Source organism: Lontra canadensis, unplaced genomic scaffold, assembly GCF_010015895.1.
Source record: "Lontra canadensis isolate GAN:19392208 unplaced genomic scaffold, GSC_riverotter_1.0 scaffold1, whole genome shotgun sequence".
Taxonomy (NCBI): Eukaryota; Metazoa; Chordata; class Mammalia; order Carnivora; family Mustelidae; genus Lontra; species Lontra canadensis.
Genome location: NW_022630995.1, coordinates 32,820,665 through 32,842,255, shown reverse-complemented (window position 1 = coordinate 32,842,255; position 21,591 = coordinate 32,820,665). Strand labels below are relative to the sequence as shown.

Sequence of the window (21,591 nt, the reverse complement as noted above, 5' to 3'; positions counted from 1 at the left end):
CACACACCCCCACAATGGGTAACTACTCATTACTATCCCTCTGACATACAGGCTTTGAGATGGCTAACTTTAACTCAATTCACCAGGTACTAATGGACTAGATACTATATGCCCATGTCTGTGGTAGGTGTTACAGATATAAACATATCCAAAACAGGGACCTACCAAGATGAATTAACCATAAAGCACTCCTCGGGATTAAGTAAACACACTGACCTCCTGTGCAGTTTCATTTAACATTGAACACCTAAATATTAGGGAACCACTAGCTTAGTTTTATGTTTTCTGTGGAGTTTTTTTTAGCCTTCTTTTTTTCATAGTTAATGATGATCCCTTTATCTTGTTAATCTGGAAACTTTGTCTTATAATTCTATGACTGATTCATCACTATTTTTTATCAATGTCTACAAGGACACTCCTACTTACTATTTCAAGAGAGAAAACAAATGTTTCTTTCTTTTCATCCCAAAGTAATGCCAAACTATTAACATATCCATTAAAGGAAGTTGTGCTGAGACACATTGTTTATAACCACACTTAAAATAATATGGTCAAGAGGTCAGTCTTGCCCACCCTAATTCTGTAGCTGGTATTAGAAGATAAATTTGGCAAAAATATTAATAACCAGAAAACCATGTAAAGTTCGTACATTCTTGACTCAGCTAGTTCCTGTCCACCAATTAAAAGGCTGACGAAAGGTCAACAAAAGTCAGAGAAAAAAATTTTAATTTGCTTTGATATATTTCTTCATGAGGTAAAAGAGCATATAGCTAAGTACTCAATAGTTAAATAATTATACCCGAAATCTGCTTGTGTTTCCTGAAAGATTTTGAACCTGCACTTAACAAAGAAGGATGCTGACCCCAAGTTTTAAGGATCAGTCTTATTTCTACCAGAATAAACAGGTTGAGTGGTATAGACATTCACTGTCTCATTTGGTAGTCATCATTACATGCATTTAGTAAGCAATGAAAATGTGACTAGTTCAGGGGTGCCTGTGTGGCTCAGTCGGTTAAGCATCTGACTCTTGGTTTTGGCTCAAGTAATGATCTCAGGGTCATGAAATCAAGCCCTGTGTCTGGCTCCATGCTCAGAAGGGAGTCTGCTTGAGATTGTCTCTCCCTTTCCCTCTACTGCTTCCCCCTACAGTCTTGCTCTCTCTCTCTCTAAGCATAAATAAATCTTAAAAAAAAAAAACAACATAAAAAGTGACTACTTCAAACTAAGATGTGCTCTAATATGTACCAGATTTTAAAGGTTTATATGAAAAAAAAGAATGGAAAATACCCGATTGATGTTTTATAATATTGATTACACAATGAAATGACAGCATTTTGGGTATATTGGTTAGATAAATATATTAAAACAAAATTCATGTATTACATTTTAATCTGGCAGAAAATTTTATTTATTTATTATTTAAAAATCTAAATTTATTTATTTATTTATTTGAGAGAGAGAAGGAGAGAGGGAGAGAGAGAGAGAGCAGGGGAAGGGCATAGAGAGAGGGAGAAGCAGACTCCCCACTGAGCAGGCAGCCCAACTCTGGGCTCAATCCCAGGACCCTGGGATCATGACCTGAACCAAAGGCAGACACTTAACTGACTGAGCCACCCAGGTGCCCCAAATTTCCAAGAAAATTTTAAATTCAATATATAACTTGCATTTTTGTTGGTCAGCTCTGATCTATAGCCTACTTTAAAGCATTTCACTAAAGACAATATAATTATGTTAGTTGTTTGTTTGTTCATTTAATTCTTAAAAGATGTTATTTTTAGGTAATCTCTACACCCAAGGTAGTGCTCAAATTTACAATCCTGAGATCAAGAGCTGCATGCTCTACCTACTGCCAGCCAGGCACCCCACATTATGTGTTTGTTAGTTCTAATTTCCCCCAGAAATAGACATTTGAAAGCCAACATTCTGCAGATGTATCTTGCAAATATTCCAAATATCTTTACCTCTAATCAATCCCAGAGGGCTAATGAGATAGACCATATTATTATCCCAAATATATGCAGCCATATTTGGAGTTCAACCCTACTGGAGAACTGCACATCCCCTTTCCCCCATTGGCTTTAGGCTTGGTCATGTGACTTATCTTGGCCAGTGAAATGTGAGTGGCAATGACATATACCACTCTAAGCAGATGCCTTAAAAGATTTGCCATGATCTGCCAATTCTCTTTTCACTGTGACAAGACCTCATGTTCCGTACAGGGACAGGTCCTGTACCCTGGCTACCCGAATATAAACAACACGGAGCAGAGCCACAGCTGACCCTTGAGGGACATGTAACCTGAGTGAGAAAGAAATCTTCCCCCAAAGGTGGGCACAAGGTAGGCAGAATATGGCCTCTGTTTTCCCACCTGCCCCAGCACCAAGGGTTAAGTTCCTCCAGCTTGACAGGTGAAGGCCAGAAGCTGATGCAACTTTTCCTGGACTCTGAACCAGGAAGCTTCTCTGTGAAAATTTTTCCAACCATCTGATATGTAAAGCTATTAGTGAAAGATTGGGTTTTCATTAAGACTTGTCAAAATAGAATTTTTCCTCCGTCAGCAATACACACGATAATGCAGTGTACGAAATTAAAAATGGGCGCCTGTGTGGCTCAGTCAGTTAACTATCTGACTTCACCTCAGGTCATGATCCCAGTGTCCTGGGAGCAAGCCCTGTGTCAGGCTCCCTGCTCAGCACAGAGTCTGCTTTGCCTTCTCCCTCTGCCCCTTCCACATGCTCATGAGCTCTCTCTCTCTCTGTCTCTCTCTCTCTCTCAAATAAATAAATAAATAAAATCTTTTTTAAAAAAGTGCCACCAAGGGTTGTTTCATAAACTACTTAATGAAGAGGAGTAAATCATAGGAATATTTTGGAAAAACATTTAAATTCATATTTCTTGTTTCTTGGACATGCAATGTTACCATTAATGAAGATAACATAAAACCCATAATATCCTACTATAAGGAGTCTTGTCAGTGCAAGGATTATATATTCACCCCATAAGAACTCTTATTTGAGTAGCCCCTATATATTCCTATAGTTCATGCATGAGTGAAATTTGATTGAGTTTAAATATCTGATTGATATCAGATTTGACAATAATTCTAAAAATTTAATTGCATATAATGTCATGTGAAGCTGAAAGGAAATTTTCTAAGTTACAGGTCATATTTTCTTTTCAATCAATCATGCTAAAGGAAAGACTGAAAGGCTGTGGAGCTCTGTGGAAAGCTGAACCAGGAGATGTACTCAAAAAAAGCAGGGTTGACCCTTACTATGGTGTGTGGAAAGATCCTAAAATCTGTACCTCACTTGCTATGGAAAATCATCTAGGCCTTGTTAAAGCAACATTGTCAGGTTTCAGTGTCCTGGGGGCAGCTCAACCAGAACATAGGGGTATTAGACTCAAGACATGTTACTAAACCACTTGGGGCCAGGGTCTGCCCATAGGATTGACCCTTCCTGAACCTACTGTGTGGTAAGGTGAGACAATGGACCACAGGAATTTATCCATGGCACAATACCTACTGATTGCAGGTTTACTTTTCCTTTAATAAAATTTATTTTGAGGAGAGGATGTTCCTACTACTCTACAGACTGTCTAGAAGGATGAATTTCTCAGGTTTCTGGCTAGTAACAGAAACGTTAATGCTCCAGAAGGTAACTTGGAACTCTCGTTCGAGGAACATCTTGGATTTAAGTTAATACCTGGTTTGTCATCTCTCTTGTGCATATATCAGGCTTCTCTTTCAGGCTTTAACTCTCATTCCCTTAGCCAAAGAACTGCCCCTAGTTCCTGTGCTATCCACAATATGCCCTTAGCCTGGAATGTTCTCCTACCTCACCTCTGTAAGTCCAAATCTGAACAGCCTCCAAGGCCTTGCTCAAATGCCAACCATGAAATCCTCCCTGATCTGTCATTTCTTTGAACCTTCCAAATGCATTTGATTTATAACTTTTTTATAGTGCATGTTCCTGTCTTATTTACATTAGTTTCTATGTCACACTTGGACTATTAAAAAGAAGGTTGAGGGGGCACCTGGGTGCCTCAGTGGGTTAAGTCTCTGCCTTTGGCTCAGGTCATGATCTCAGGGTCCTGGGATCGAGCCCCACATCGGGCTCTCTGCTCAGCAGGGAGCTTGCTTCCTCCTTTCTCTCTGCCTGCCTCTTTGCCTACTTGTGATCTCTGTCTGTCAAATAAGTAAATAAAATCTTTAAAAAATAAAAATAAAAAAATAAGAAGAAGGTTGAGCATTTGTGATTGCCCCCCTCAGTACCTAATTTTTAAGTTGATTAGATGCTCGATAAATACCCTTTGAGAATCAATGACCTAAGTGTAAAAGCTAAAATTGTGAAAATCGTAAGAGAAAAAGGGTCACACATTGATTCTAGAAAAAGACTCTAGAAAAGGCTAGAAAAAGCTTCACATATTGGATTAGGGAACAATTTCTTTGATATCAGACCCCTCCCCAAAAAGCATATATAACAAAAGAAAAAAATAGATAAACTCTACCTTATTAAAAAATTAAAAGCTTCATGTATCAAAGGACACTATCAATAGAGTAAAAAGGCAATCCACACAATGGAGAAATATTTGCAGATCATACATCTAAGAAGAGATTAATATCCACAGTGTCTAGGTGGTTCAGATGGTTAAATGTCTACCTTCAGCTCAGGTCATGATCTCAGGGTCCTGGGATCAAGCCCCATGTTGGGTGTGGAGGCTACTTAAAAAAATTTTTTTTTTTTTTAAAGTGTGATTAGACAGAATGGTGGAGACATAGGGCCTTAGATCTAGCCGCTTGGAATCACACCCCTCACCTTTAGGCAGAGTACTTTTTATTTTCTAATTGAAATATTATTAACATACAGTAGTCTATTAGTTTCAGGTGTACATAATAGTGATTTGGTATTTTTTTACATAATGAAATAAGTCTAGATACCATCTTAGCCCGAGTACATTTGAGCAATTCTTTTTTTTTTTTTTTTAAGATTTTGTTTATTTATTTGACAGAGATCACAAGTAGGAAGAGAAGCAGGCTCCCTGCAGAGCAGAGAGCCCTATGTGGGGCTCGATCCCAGGACCCCAGGATCATGACCCGAGCCGAAGGCAGAGGCTTTAACCCACTGATCCACCCAGGCGCCCCCCCTCCTTTTTTTTTTTTAATTTTTTTGATTTATTTGAGAGAGAGAGAGAATATGTGCACATGAGCGGGGGAGGGGCAGAGTGAGAGGGACAAGCAGACTTCCAGCTGAACAAGAAAACGGATTCGGGACTTGATCCCAGGACTCTGGGATCAGGACCAGAGCTGAAGGCAGACACTTAAAAGACTGAGTCACCCTGGTGTCCCACATTTGAGCAATTCTTAAAAATAAGGATTTATCAGGTTCATGAAAATTTGCCAGAAGTACATCTGTTGGGTTTGCTAACCCAAGACATTCTTCTAGGGAGCTAAGTTTAATTCTTCCTAAATAGTTTTCTCATCATTTTTCCTTTTCCTTCCTTTCAAAAAGTATTTACTGAGGACCTTTACTGTGTATGGCATTATTTGGGAGATATCATTGAGAAAAAATGACAATATGGAGAGTAATTAAAAATGAACACTTGATGTAAATACCAATTTTGCCCCCCTATTATCCATGGGCACATTAATTAACCTCTCTGTACCTCAGTTTCCACACCTGAAAAATGGGCACTATAATACCACTCATTTTAGAGTCTTTATGCTAAACATCTTCCATTTGTCCCTCCAGATCCACTACTTTTCTCTGCCCTATTCCTGGCCCTGGGAGTCTGGCCTGTATGGGCTCTATCAATCAATGTTCTTGCTCTCTAGTTTCATTAGGACTTGATGGATGGGGATCCTGGGAGATCAGATCAAGGAGAAAATCAGAGGTAGATGGGAAAAGAGAGTTTGGTTGTTTCTTTTTTTTTTAATCCCAAGCTTCCTTCTTATTGGGTTACTGCGGCCTAGGGCAAGCTGCTGTGAAGACGGCCCTCTCCACAGAACTTCCTTCTTCTGAGCATTCCCAAACACGCCCTCACTTTATAACAAGCCTAGAAGTTCCCACATTCACACTAACCAGCTACTACTGAAGACACAAGTACCAAGAGTGGGGAAGTGCCTTTCGAGTAACTCAGAATGGGGTTCTGATTCTTCAACAAGAACAGCCAGATCCCAGAGAACATTCTCTAGACCATGCTAAAGAGTTCGAAGATGGGAGTACAGGCTAAAACGGGAGAATTTCTGCAACTCAAGTAAACCTTGTCAACAATGAAGATCTTGTTTTACTCCAGAAAAAAAAAAAAAAAACAAAAAACAGAGTTTGAAGATGGTCCAACTAGCCCTAGAATGAAAGCTAATAAAGTCTTTCTTATTACCTATCCCCTCCCCAATATCTGGTATCTAGTTAGGGCTCCTTCAGTATTTAATGGATAAATGAAAGAATATTGAAAAACCAGCTCTGGGCAGAACCAAAGGGAATAGTGATTAAAACTGGATTTTGTTTTATTTGTGTATAATATGTTTGTTGCTTACTTTTACATGCTGTTCTTACTAAGCTTGTGGTCAGTATATGTTTATTATTATACAATATGGATAACAATGATTATAATGGGAAGAATTTCTACTTGTCTTTAAAACTAGGTAGACTCATGGACAAATCTTTTAGTGATCTGTATTGAGTTTTATGGGTTTTTTTAAAGCTTCTACTGGAGAAATTTAAGAATAAGGAATCTGAATTTTATGTTTTGAAATTGCTAATGTAACTACTGAATTTTGTTTTCATAAACGTATATGAATTGTTTAACAAGAAGCAGTAATAAAAACTTGGATAAATATCTTTGAAGCTACAATAAAAGGCAAATATCTATTATAGCCGTAAAGATAAGAAATATGCAAATATTAGTTAAGCTATGAAACACCTACCTGGTGAGAAATTATGTAGCCAATAAAAAATCATGTAACAATGACATAGGAATTGCTTATTATATTAACTGAGAAGAACAATATAAAAATTTTATAAATGAAAGATTATTATAATATAAGAAAAAAGACCAACAAACATTTAGGCATTAATAAAAGCCAATGGTTGCCTGGACGTTTATATTATGAATAACTTTTTCTCTTATTCTTAAAATGTTTTTTTCCAAAGTTTCTAATATAAACATATATTATTTGCTTTAAAAAAAAAAGACTTTATTTCTTTATCTGGGAGAGAGAGGGAGACCTCTTGTGCAGAGGGAGGGGCAGAGGGAGAAGCAGACGCCCTGCTGAGCAGGAAGCTCCATCCCAGGACCCTCATGATCTGAACCCATTGAGCCAAACATATATTATTTTCATAATGAAAAATGTTGAAGCATAGGAAACCTATAATTTAAAATATAAATAATTTTCTTCACTAATAGAGAGGAAATATGTAAATCATGCAGATAAATGTAGGGGCACTGGGCTAGCTTAGTCGGTACAGCATGTAACTCTTGATCTCAAGGTTCAAGCTCCACATTGGGTGTAAAGATAAACATATTAAAAAAATCTTTACATTTGCTGGGGTGCCTGGGTGGCTCAGTCAGTAAAGCATCTGCATTAGGTTCAGGGGTTCCCTGCTCAGTGGGGAGTCTGCTTCTTCCTTTCCCTCTGCTGCTCCCCCTGCTTGTGCTCTCTGTCAAATCAATAAAATCTTTTGGGTCACCTGGGTGGCTCAGTTGCTAAGCATCTGCCTTCCGCTCAGGTCATGACCCCAGGGTCCCAGGATAGGGTCCCAGGATTGAGCCCCGCATTGGCCTTGGCGGGAAGCCTGCTTCTCTCTCTCCCACTTCCCCTGCTTGTGTTCCCTTTTTCACTGTGTCTCTCTATCAATTAAATAAATGAATGGAATCTTTAAAAAAATTTTAAAAATTAAGCTTTTCTTATAAATAAATAAATAAAATCTGTTTAAAAAACCAACCAAAGATCTTTACATTTGCAATGATGTGGATGGAGCTAGAGTGTATCATGCTAAGTGAAGTAAGTCAGTCAGAGAAAGACAAATACCATATGATTTCACTCATATGTGGAATTTAGGAAACAAAATGGATAAACATATGGAAGGGGTAATAAGAAAGAGAGGGAAACAAATAATAAAAAAACTCTCTATTGCTAGGTAAAAAAAAATGCATATTGCTAAGTAAAAAAAAAAAAAAAGAAAGAAAAAAACTCTTAACTATGGGGAACAAACTGAGAGTTGATGGAGGGAAGAGGGTGGGGGATGAGATAGGTGGGTGGGTGATGGTGTAAGGGCCTACTTAGCCGGAGCAGCCCCACCTCGGCAGAACAGCCATTTTGTTGTTTATGCAGTGAACCTAGATTGACCCTGCCCCCCAGAGGAACTCACTTAGAAATGGGTCTGGGAAACGGGTAAAATATGGCCGACCAGCCCCTGATAACAGAGCCCATATACCAGGATGTGTCAGGTCAGGGAGAGATAACAGAGCCCAGAATGAAAGAATGAGTCAGGCCAGGTGGAGACATCCAATCAGTAAAGCATACATACTATCTCCCTGACTACCAAAGAATGTGGGCCCTGCCTTTTGGGTGCCTTTTGGGCGCCTATTCTGACCAGAGTGATAGGTTAGTTCAAATAGCTACTATAGGGTGAACTGTAATTCAATTGGCCACCTGTGTGTGGCCAGGCTCAACCACATGGCCTTTGTTCTATAAAAGTTAGTCTCTAAGGCAGGGAGGGGTCGCCTCTTTGCAAGAGACGCCCCGAACGGTTGGTTTGATTCTTGATGCTTGGCGCGAAATAAAGCTTTGCTTGACCTTCGCTTTCTATCAGTCTCTTTCCTTTGACCATGGACCCAACAATGGTTATTAAGGAGGGCACTTGTTATATGATGAGCACTAGGTGTTATATGTAAATGATGAGCCACTGAACTCTACTCCTGAAACCAATATTGAACTGTATGTCTACTAACCAGAATTTTAAAAAAATAATAAAAAAATTAAAAAAATCTTTAAAAAATAAAATAGAATACAAATAATTTTCTTTGCTAATGGAGAGAAAATATGTAGCTCATAGACAAATAAATATAAAATTATTCTTTTGGATTTGATCAAAAGGATATATACAGGGGTGCCTGGGTGGCTCAGTTGGGTAAGTGTCTGACTCTTGATTTTGGCTCAGGTCCTGATTTTGGGATTGTGGGATTAAGCCCCAGGAGGGGTTCTGCAGTCGTGGAGGAGTCTGCTTCTCTCTCTCTCTCTCTCTCTCTTCTCTTTCTCTCTCTTCTTCTCCCCCAGCTGCTCCCCCACTCTCTCTCTCAAGTAATAAACAAATTAACATTTTTTAAAAAGGATAAATATAGCACTCAAAACTGACTCTTTCAGGCTTTCAACAAGCTTACAAAATCCCATTATATGAAAAAACCCACAGCTAATATCATCTTCAATGGGGAAAAACTGAGAGCTTTTCCTGTAAGGTCAGGAACAAGACAGGGATGTCCACTCTCACCACTGTTTAACATAGTACTGGAAGTTCTCACCTCAGCAATCATACAACAAAAGGAAATAAAAGACATCCAATTGGCAATGAAGAAGTCAAACTTCCACAATTCACAGATGACATGATACTCTATATAGAAAACCCAAAAGATCTCCAACAAAAAAGTGCTAGAACTGATCAATGAATTCAGTAAAGTTGCAGGATACAAAATCAATATACAGAAATCTGTTGCATTTCTATACAACAAAAATGAAGCAGCAGAAAGAGAAATCAAGGAATTGATCCCATTTATAATTGCACCAAAAACCATACCTAGAAATAAACTTAACCAAAGAAGTAAAAGATCTGTACTCTGAAAATTTAAAAAACACTGATAAAAGAAACTGAAGATGACACAAAGAAATGGAAAAACACTCCATGCTCAAGGATTGGAAGAACAAATATTATTAGAATGTGTATATTACCCAAAGTAATCTATACATTTAATGCAATACCTATCAAATCCTATTATATGTTATTTATTACTATTCACATTTTTATTTTACTGAAATTTTGTTATAATTTAAGCATAGCTGGATAGCACAATCTTGATCTATAGAGCTATAGATCACAGCTCCTCTGTGATAAAATAACAAATGAAAAGGATTTGGATTGGTAATAAGGAAGCTTCAAGTTTATTATCTTCAATTTCTTTGTTTCTTCTAGATTACTGGACATTTTGATCTATTGGATTCAATAGGGAGGGTAAAGCTTATAGGAAGCTATTCCTTTGGGGCTGGTTGAGAGCTTTAGGCAAAAGGAAACAAAGCTAGGCTGCTTGCTGCATCAAAAAAGAAACAGAGAACTCCAACTTCCTTGTGAAGATTAACTGGATACTTTGCACTTTTAAGCAGAAATGCTTACAATTTTCACTTCGTCTCGCAAAAACACTATTTGTGGGTCAATGATTGGAGTTCATTGGTGGAAGTTCACTCTTAGCTTTCTTTTTAGGAAGGAGATTGTAAAACTTCTGGGATCCAGGTAGGGTAGTGAACAGATGACCTTAGACAATTCCCTTGAATTGCTTGGGATTCAAACTTGAGTTTCTAATGTCAGAAGGAAGTAACCTGATCTCTGACTTTCAGCCAGTAGCTGTTAGAGTCTCAGCCAGGTCTGTCTCCTGCTTATGTTGAAATCTGTAAGAAGATGGAAGAGAGTGAGGGATACCCTCGTTTTCTGAAGCCCTAAGATGTATCTTTTGTGTGTGTGTGTATGTCTCTGTGTGTGTGTGTATCATATTCAACCTCTAGTACCTAAGCCTGTGATACATTTTCAAAATAAGGTAAAATTATGACATATAAATATATAATATTTATAAACTAAGAAATTATTTTATAGGATATATAAAATAAACACATCAAAGACTTTACATAGTTCATTAAATGTAATGAGAGAACTGGCAAATTTGTTAAAATTGGCTCAAAGGAGGAGTCAAAGAACTACAACTTTGTATGGAGTAAAGGAATGTTGAAATGGAAGCAAAACTAGATTTTGCTCTAGGAGTGGGTGGTAGAGACCTCGATTCAACCTCCATCAGGCAGGATTTATTTGCATGTCTATAGATGACGGAAGGCAGAATAATGCCTCCTTCCCTCACCTCCAAAATAGTCAGCCTGATCCTCAAAACCTGGGAATCTGTTAGATGGTGAAGAGGAATTAAGAAGAGGCAGATGGAATTAAGACTGCTAATCAGTTGACCTTATTATAGAGATTATTTTGGATCATTTAAATGATCCAAGGGTCTTTAAAAGTGGAAGAGAGTAAGTAGGAGGGCCAGAGAGAGCTGCCACTATGGAAGGATGGTCATAAAGATAGAACGTTGCTGGCTTTGAAGACAGAAAAAGGGTCCAAGAACTCAGGAATGGGGTGGTCTCTAAAAACTAGAAAGGGCAAGGAAATATAATTTCCCCTACAGTCTCTAGAATGGAATGGAGCCCTACAGATACCTTAATTGTAGCCTAGCACAGCCTGTGTGGGACTTCTGGCTTCTAGAACTATAAGAGAGTAAAGTTGTGTGGTTTTAATGTGCCAAATTTGTGGTGATCTTTAAATTAAGAACTTCAAATTAAGATCTTTAAATTAAGAATTAAGCTATAGAAAACTAACATACTAGAAAAAAATTAGTTGTATTGCTATCAGTTATCTAGAACTTAGAGAGTTTAAAAATAGCTCAGTCAAAAACAAAGGCACACACACATACATGTACATATGTAGTAGGTAAGACCTCATACTTGTGCTATATCTTCAGAGCTTATGGAGCTTACCGCTGGGGCGGCAAATAAAAGTAGGAATGTATTCCTAATGAGATGAATGACTCAGCACTTAGCAATTGCAAAGATGCCCTATCCAACCTCAGGATCATTAATCACTGATGGAAGCAGAAATGAGCAAATTGATGACTTGATGGTTCAGTAGAATCCCCCTTAGAAACTGGGGAGAGCCAAATCATCAATAACTCTGGAATCAATTCTTGCTCCATCAGCCAATTTCTAGCCAAAAGGAATAATGGCCTTTTAGTGGCCAACAGCTTCAGCTTTGGGGTTGTGTTACAGCAGACTTTTCCGCCTTCAATTAAAATAAGCTGGATAACAGGAACTGATGTTCATCCTAAGGAAACTCTTATCAAGTCAAAATTGATAGACATGGTTGGGGGGGGAAGCAAAAATATAAAAAGCATCAGATAAAAATCTGATGATTCAAGTGGAATTATATTGTTTTTGTTTCCTAGCATCTATACTTTGTTCTTTTCATAGCAACAGACTTAGAGTTTCAGATGAGGCTGATCCCACACATATTCCTCTTACTACCCCGTTCAGACAAGAGTGGGTGAATGACCCAAGCCTGGCCCATCTGTCTTAATGGTATGTTAAGAATTTTTGAGACCAGAGGCACATGGCTGCTCAGTTAGTAGAGCATGTGACCCTTGATCTCTGGATCCAGAGTTTAAGGCCCATGTTGGGGGTAGAGCTTACTTTAAAAAAATAAAATAGGGTGCCTGGATGGTTCAGTGGGTTAAGTTTCTGCCTTTAACTCAGGTCATGATCTCAGGGTCCTGGGATCAAGCCCCGCATCGGGCTCTTTGCTCAGCAGGGAGCCTGCTTCCCCTCTCTCTCTCTGCCTGCCTCTCTGCCTACTTGTGATCTCTCTCTCTCTGTGTCAAGTAAATAAATAGAATCTTAAAATAAAATAAAAAAAAAACTCCTCACATTCAAGCACACTCTTTAAAGAGGAAAAAAAAGTGTGTGTGTGTGTGTGTGTGTGTGTGGAGGGGGGTGATCTGGCTGGCTCAGTCAGTAGAGCCTGTGACTCTTGATCTCCTGGGTTGCATAGAGCTTACTTAAAAATAAATTAAAAAAAAAAAAAATCAGGTGCCTGATAGCTCAGTTGGTTAAGTGCCTGCTTTTGGCTCAGATCATAATCCTGGAGTCCTGGGACTGAACTCTGCATCTGCTTCTCCATCTTCTTCTGCCCCTCCCCTCCGCTCCCCCATCCCACTTGTTCTCTCTTTCTCAAATAAATAAAATGTTTTTTTAAATTTTTTAAAATTAAATGAATAAATAAATTATAGGGCCAGATTTAACCTATTGAGAATCAAGCTTGGATCATTACAGTCCTTCCAATCTTTTCAAAGTGGTAAATTATTTTGTCCCTTTTCCCCCATGAGTCTGTTTGGTATTAATTTCTGGTTACTTACAGTCAAGATAGCCCTTACCAAGACAACCATGTATATTTGGTAAGTTATCTCACTATTATTAAAGATAAAACAAAGGCATATTAAAAATTTTAAGAGCTTACTTGAGCAGAAATCAATTTGAATCAGGCAGTGCCAAACCAGAAGTGTAAGAAGTGTTCCACTGACTGGAGCTAGGAGAAAGCCTTCTATTGTAGAGGAAACGCAGAAGCAAAGCAACGAAGTTATTTGATTCGCCATAGCTTAGACTTTTTTTCTTTGGAAATAAATAAATAAGCCTTGTTTGGAAAGTTTAGTTAGTTCCTTGTGATTGATTATCCTTAGATTTTGTTTTCTTAACCTTGAGGCATCTACAGGCTTTGGTTTTGGGTTGTTTACTTATACTGATAAGGTATCAGCACCACCTCGTTCTAAAGGCCTCCTTGATTTAACACTGCCAAACACACTGATGAAGAAAGAAAGAAATACACCAGAGGCAGAGCGCCTGGGTGGCTCAGTTGGTTAGGCGTCTGCCTTCAGCCTCAGGTCATGATCCCAGAATCCTGGGATTGAGCCCCACAAGGGGCTCCCTGCTTGGAAGTGAGTCTGTTTCTTCCTCACCCTCTGCCCCTGTGTTTCCTTGTGCTCTCTCTCTCTCTCTCTCCCAAATAACTAAAATCTTAAAAACAAACAAACAAATAAAAAACCAGGGGAGGGGCACCTGGGTGGTTCAGTTGGTTAGGCATCTGACTCTTGATTTCATCTCAGGTCATTATCTCAGGGTCAGGAGAGGAGCCCTGCATTGGTATCCTGGCTCAGCAGCAGGGAGCCTGCTTAAGATTCTCTCTCTTCCTCCTCCTCTGTGCCCCCTCCCCCTGCGCATGTGTGCTCTCTCTGTCTAATAAATAAATCTTTGAAAAAAAAAAAAGATACACCTGGGGGAAATATTCCAATAGTTAAATTTTAAAAAAGGGATTTAAATAACATCTACACATAAATAAAATGATTCATGATACTTCTTATACAAGAAGAATGATGGATGTCCCCACATTCAATAGTTAGCACTAACCACTGAAAGCTCTTAGAGAATCAAATATCTTGGCAAAGTGGCTTCAGCTTCTTCCATTATGACTTTAGTATATTTTATATTGTCCCCAAGTTGCCTGAAACACTGTCCTGGAATCCACATCAGGATCTATGGGATGCTGGGTGGCTTAGCTGGTTAATTGTCTGCCTTCAGCTCAGGTCATGATCCCGGAGTCCTGGGATCTAGTCCCAAGTTGGGATCCTTGCTCAGAGGGGAGCCTGCTTCTCCCTCTGTCTGTTGCTCCCCTCCCCCACAGTTTGCACTCTTTCTCTCTCTCTCTGACAAATAAATAAAATCTTAAAAAAAAAAGAATCTATACTTATATTTGAAGCCCAAGGGAATGACACAGAAATGGAGACAATATAGTCTTTATGATGTTTCTGTTCTAGGGAGAAATAGCAGCAGAAGAAAATCTGTTAGTTACTAAAAGTGAGCACGATTTGTAAGAATAATTATAGTAAACCTGATAAGTTGTTATCTCCTTATTTTCATCTACTCGAAATAAATGATTTCCTTTTTTGTAGCATTTCTAGAACCTCCAATGTAGTGCTACATCTGTGGTCCTTTTAGTCCCCAGCACATCTGAGAATGCAGAAGACGCAAAAAGAATAAAATCAAAGGAACTCCATTATCAGAATCATATGATTAAGTTGGGTCAATCAGAAAAACGAAGTCAACCTACTAAAGAGAGTTTGAATGGGGAGTATCATCCTTCATAAATCGGGCAAGCAAACCATGAACCACTTGGAAAGCAACAGGTTTGTGCCCTTCTCATTTACCTTAATTTAACAGGTGCATGGAGCCATGGCCTGGCAGTGTCTAGTTAAGCTTGGAGTCTAATGTTGTGGGACAGATTGTTCCAACATCCTTTCCCCATATATTGACTTACTGTTTTTATTTAGCTTTCAAAGGCAAAGGAAAAAACTGAACTCATAACAAAGGACTTGTATCAAAACATAACTTTAATATTTAAATAGACTTTTAAAAAAAACTCCAGCAAACCAATAATAATAGATAGCATAAGAGACAAACAATCCAATAGAAGAAGAGACCACAGAATAGAAAACCTGAACGGCTAATTAAGTTATGAAAGGATGCTCAGCTTCATGGCTACTAATGAACATGCACATTAGGACAAAATGAAACAGCATTTCCAGACAAATAAGATTGGTGGTAACTAAGAATAACAAATGTTGCCTGGGATTAGAGATATTATTGTAATCTAAGTACAACCACTAGGAATAAATTTGCAATTATTTTAATATACAAAGTTGAAGACATCCTGACCTACCAATTCCAATTCTATTTTTATTTACTTTTTATTATTATTATTTTTTAAGGATTTTATTTATTTATTAATTTGTCAGAGAGAGAGAGAGAGGGAGAGAGTAAGCGCACAAGTAGAGAGGCAGGCAGAGACAGAGAGAGAAGCAGGCTCCCTGCCAAGCAAGGAGCCTGATGCAGGACTCGATCCCAGGACCCTGGGATCATGACCTGAGCCGAAGGCAGCGGCTTAACCAACTGAGCCACCCAGGCGTCCCTATTATTATTATTTTTTTAGTAAGCTCTATACCCAATGTGGTATTCAAACTCACAATCCACCCCTACCTCCGAGATCGAGTTTCATGCTCTACCAACTGAGCCAGTCAGGACCCCTATATTCCACTTCTAAATACTTATTCTAGATAAACTCTCATGCAAAGCTGTCCATTTCAAAATTGATTTTAAAGGTAAAAATATGTCCTTTAAGATGCCAAGTAAATTCATTTCTGTAATTCATAAATAGGATTCCAGAGGATAGCTAGAATACATGAACTGAACTTAGGTGTAGCAACATTGTTACATCTTAAACACAATGTTGATTAAAAGAAGTGGATTCTTTTTTTTATTAAGATTTTATTAATTTATTTGAAAGAGAAAGACACAATGAGAGAGGGAACACAAGCAGGGGGAGTGGGAGAGGGAGAAGCAGGCTTCCAGATGAGCAGGGAGCCCCGTGCAGGACTTGATCCCAGGACTTGATCCCAGGACCCTGGAATCATGACCTGAGCCGAAGGCAGCACTTAACGACTGAGCCACCCAGGTGCCCTGAAAAAAGTAGATTCTAGGACCATGCATGAAGTATGGCACCATCCATTTTTTAAAAAGATTTTATTCATTTTAGAGAGAGCACAAGTTGGGGGAGGGCCAGGGAGAAAAGGAGAAGCAGATTCTCTCCTGAGTGCAGAGCCCAACGCTGGGCTCCGTTCCATGTCTCCGAGATCATGACCTGAGCGAAGTCACTTAACCAACTGAGTCACCCAGGCATCTCAGGACTATCTATTAAAAATGTACAAGGACACTAATCTATACTATAAATTGTTTATAGTGCAAGTACAGAGATAATACAATTATATGTAATAAAAGTATAAAAACATGAACAGAAAGAATACAGTAACTTCAGTGAAAAGATAGCTCTGGATTGTTAGAATAATGGAATGGGGATGGATTTCATCTCTATATACTGATTATAAAAAGAAAGAATCTGAAGCAAATATGGCAGAAAATTCACTTCTGTGATACATGTATCCCTGGTAGCACAAACAAATTCTCTAAAAGATGTACGGTTGTTCCATATTTCAATGGAATGAACCAAAGCAAAAATCCCATGTATTTGTTTTCCTAAAAGTTATCTTTTTGAAAACTTATCACACTGGTTCTTTCCAGATTCCAAAGGGCATCCCTTGCAATTTTCTAAATCTTAGTAGCTGTTAAATTTTCCAGGGCACGAAACAAAGGGACAGTTTGAAACACGAGGTAAGATGTTGAGAAAGAATGGCTCTAACTGGGTAACAAATCCTTTTGAAATCCAGCAAACTTGCCATAGTTTTCCTTCATGCCTCAACATCATCAGAGCTGACAGTTACTCACCAAGAGCCACAGAGACGTTTGTGAGCCTGGGGATCTCCTGGGAACACTGTACTGTGCTTTGGGATATACGTTAACCCTTCAGATTCACTCACTTGCTGCTTAAAATGTAAAATGTTGAATAAGAAGTTCTGGATACAATTGTGAGGCCCCTTGTCCTGACTCCCCTTGCAACTTTTTTCCTTTTACCCATACAGGGTGTAGAGATTACTTAAAAATAAAATCTTAGGACGCCTGGGTGGCTTAGTGGGTTAAGCCTCTGCCTTCAGCTCAGGTTGTGATCTCAGGGTCCTGGGATCGAGCCCCACATGGGGCTCTCTGCTCGGCAGGGAGCCTGCTTCCCTTTCTCTCTCTGCCTGCCTCTCTGCCTACTTGTGATCTCTGTCAAATAAATAAATAAAAATCTTGAAAAGAATAAAATAAAATCTTAAAAACAAAAACTATCAACCGAAAGTCCTCCACCTTCTTCTATTCCCCATTGTGAAGCTTCTCATGTTTGCTTCCTTGAAATGTATGACATTTGAGAATGTAAAGTCATTGAATTATAAGAAAAGATTAAATGAATTCTCTAAAGGAATAAGAATATATGCAGGGGTTTCATTGAGGGATTTTTTTCTGATGGGAAAATTGGGAGATTACTGATAGAGTCACTGGGCAGTGAGATTCAGGAGGCATAGTGGTATGCTGGAACCAGCTCATATTGGCTTGCAAGAGCTGATTGTCAAATTTTTCAGAATTTTGTGAGCTGGTTGTTATGCCCAGCCATTATTAAAAGGGTAAGTGTACACGTTTGCAATAAGTTGTATTAAAAAGAGATAACAGAGGGACATGGCTGACTCAGTTAGTAAAGTGTAAGACTTTTTTTTTAAACTTTTTTTTTTTTAGATTTAATTTATTTATTTGACAGAGAGAGAGAGAGACCACAAGTAGGCAGAGAGGTAGGCAGAGGGAGAGGAGGAAGCAGGCTCCCCGCTGAGCAGACAGCCCGATGCAGGGCTCGATCCCAGGATCCTGAGATCATGACCTGAGCCAAAGGCAGAGGCTTAACCCACTGAGCCACCCACGCACCCTTAGAGTGTAAGACTCTTGATCTTGGGGTTGTGAGTTCAAACTCCATGCTGGGCACAGAGATTACTTAAAAAAAAAAAAAAAGATAATAAACATTTAAAACTCATTCATTCTTAATTTTTTTACTACATTTTATCATTATCTATGCCCTTGAGGTTATTTATGTCTATTTTATCTGCATGATGGGAATATTACATAATGGTGTGTTATGTACAACTCTTCCCAATTCCACATTCAGGGACACTATGTTGATAGTTTGAAATAGGCGGTGGTGAGGGTATTTACAACATGGCAACACCAGCAGGCCTTACAGATCAAGGCTCAATTTATTAGTTTGTTGATTGTCTAGACTTAAAAGTTATGGAGAGAATGTTGATGCAGATTAAACTTAAAAGTGTGTTATGTCTGTAGCTGTTAACATTGTAAATAGCATTTAAAAAATTGAGTGGGAGCTCCTGGGGGGCTCAGTTGGTTAAGCATCTGCTTTTTGGCTCAGGTCATGATCTCAGGGTCCTGGGATTGAGCCCTGCATAGGGCTCCCTGGTCAGTGGGGAGTCTGCTTCTCCCTCCCTCCCCTCTGCTTGTGCTCTCTCTTCGTTGTTTCACTTTCATTTTACTGCTTAACAAAAATATCAAGCAATATTCATGGAATTATGCTGGTTTATCAATAGCAACAATATGTTGCTTTGGTTATAAAAACTCAGTAAAAATCAACAAAGGTGTTTTGTCAGAATCAATTGGTTATGTGGAATTTAAATAGAGGACATTTATAAGTTAATATTTTTGTAATAAGAACATCTTTTTTAAGTAGTTTTCAGGCTTGAGACAAAGAACTCTACACACAGGATGGCATCTTACATATATTGGACAGAAATAAGAGGATCGAGCCACAGCCAGAAAGATTCCAGAACTGCAGAGATCTGTTCGATCTGATCCTCACGTGTGAAGAGTCAGTGTATGATCGGGTGTTGGAAGATCTGAATTCCAGAGAGCAGGAAACCTGCCAGCCGGTGCACATCATCAACGTGGACATCCAGGACAACCACGAAGAGGCCACCTTGGGGGCGTTCCCCATCTGTGAGCTGTGCCAGTGCATTCAGCACACGGAGGACGTGGAGAATGAGATCCACGAGCTGCTGCAGGAGTTCCAGGAGAAGAGCGGCAGAGCCTTCCTGCACAAGGTCTGCTTCTACTGACCCAGCTGGCCTGGCGCCAGGCATGCCACCCACCCTCCTGAAGCCATCTTTTTGAGCTTCCTTTTGTTAATACCTTTTCCTTCCTGATACTTGTTTTAACCTTCAGGTACTCTGCCGGCCAATGGCAGTGGTACCAATAAACTGCAAAGGAAACGCAAAGACACAAATGTGTGATTCAAAACAATCACGTTTTTTCTCTCCCATGTGTACTTACAAGTGGGATGTTGATTATAAAAGTTTTTTTTTTCTTTACCCTAAACAGTAAACAATGGTTTATAGTACATTTCCCCCACGCATTTGTGGCTTTCATTCCACCCCCAAATTTGCTGGAATGTACAAATAACCTGAATAAAGCAATGGGTTTTATCTTGCTGGGCGGGGGCTGGGGAAACAAAAACCTTGAACTCACAACCCTGAGATTGAAAGTCACATGCTCTACTGACTGAGCCAGCCAGGCACTCCATAATAGGATTCTTAAAAATCAGTAATACATGGGGAGGTGGGTAGGGGGTTGGGATAACTGGGTGACAGGCATTAAGGAGGGCCCCTGATGTGATGAGCACTTGGTGTTATATGCAACTGATGAATTACTGAACTCTACATCTGAAACTAATGTTGTATTATATGTTGGTTAATTGAATTTAAATAAAAAATAAATCAGTAATACATATACCTATATATTGCTATGGACTGTATTGTGTCCTTCTAAAATTCATATGGTGAAGCCTTAACCCCCAATATGACTATTTTTGGATGTAACATCTTTAGGAGGTAATTAAATATAAATGAGGTATAAGGGTGTGGCTCTACTAATAAAATTGGACAGCCCTAAAAAAAGGGAAGCAAGATCACTCTCCCGTCCTGCTCCCTAGCAGGAAAAGGCCATGTGAGCACACAACAAAATGGCAGCCATGTACAAGTCAAGAGAAGAGACCTCAGAATGAAACCTACCTTCCAGCACCTTGGTCTTGGACTTTCCAGCATCCAGAACTGTGAGAAGTAAATTTCGGTTAAGCCACCCAGCCTATGGTATTTTGTTATGGCAGCCCAGGCTTAGGCATACACACACACACACACACACACACACACAGACATACACACACACACAAGCAGTTGATAGGTGCACAAATAATTGTAAGAAATGTTAAAGAATTCCAAGTGCTATAAAAATATAGAGTAAATGATATGTGAGGAGTGCAGTACAGGTGGCATTTTAGGTAATCCAGGCCATAGATCATAAGGACCTGAACTTGGGCAGTGACCTTAGAAAAACTGAACATGGCTTCAAGAGGGCACCACTTGACTTGTCAGCTACAACTGACCAGCACCTGGACAGCCCATGGATGCTGGATATTTCTCCTGTATGTATGTAAAACATCCCACTTACACCCCTGAGTTTTAGTTTGTTCCTCTGATCATCCTCTATCCTATTGCCAGAGCATATGTTCTAAATCTCATGATGTCGCATTTCTGCTTATAATTGTATCACGATTGCCTGGATATCAAGGTCAAGTTCAGATCTCCTCCTTAACACATTTGCCTGCCTCTCTCTCTCTCTCTCTCTCTCTCTCTTTTTAAAAGATCTTATTTATTTATTTGACAGACAACGATCACAAGTAGGCAGAGAGGGAGGGAGGGGAAGCAGGCTCCCCGCTGAGCGGAGAGCCCCATGTAGGGCTCTATCCCAGGACCTTGGAATTATGACCCGAGCGGAAGGCAGAGGCTTTAACCCACTGAGTCACACAGGCGCCCCTGCCTGCCTCTCTATGTCAGATCTTTTCAGTCCACTTCTCCCAGTCCCACCCCTATCCCAAACATGCACATCTCTTCATTCTGGTCATACTAGGCTAGTTCCTTTACTTTGTCCTGTTGCTTTCACGAACTTTTCTGTTGCTGTATCTGGAAATCTCTCCTCTGTTTAGCCAACTTCTCCTTGTTCTTCAAAATTTAGGGCCAGAATTACTTTTTCAAAGAAATCTTCCCAGACCCTTTCTGATTTAGGTCCCCTCCTCTGTGCTCTCTGTGATTAACTTGGCCTCTGCATATTACATTGTGCATATTACACAAGTTCTGTGCTGTGGTATTGATTTACTTGTCTGTCTTCCCCACAATCTGTGTCATATTCATTCTTTTTATCCTCCA

General features: G+C 39.3%; 1 protein-coding gene across 1 annotated transcript in view; it reads left to right on the top strand.

The window, feature by feature from the left end:
- Positions 1–19,449, top strand: part of LOC116854171 (RNA polymerase II subunit A C-terminal domain phosphatase SSU72-like) — a 42,211-nt gene extending 22,762 nt beyond the window's left edge. Inside the window, exon 2 of the mRNA XM_032836203.1 lies at positions 19,079–19,449. Coding sequence (XP_032692094.1) covers positions 19,079–19,449 — 371 coding nt within the window. The remainder of the gene's footprint in view (positions 1–19,078) is intronic.
- The last annotated feature ends 2,142 nt before the right edge of the window (positions 19,450–21,591 follow it).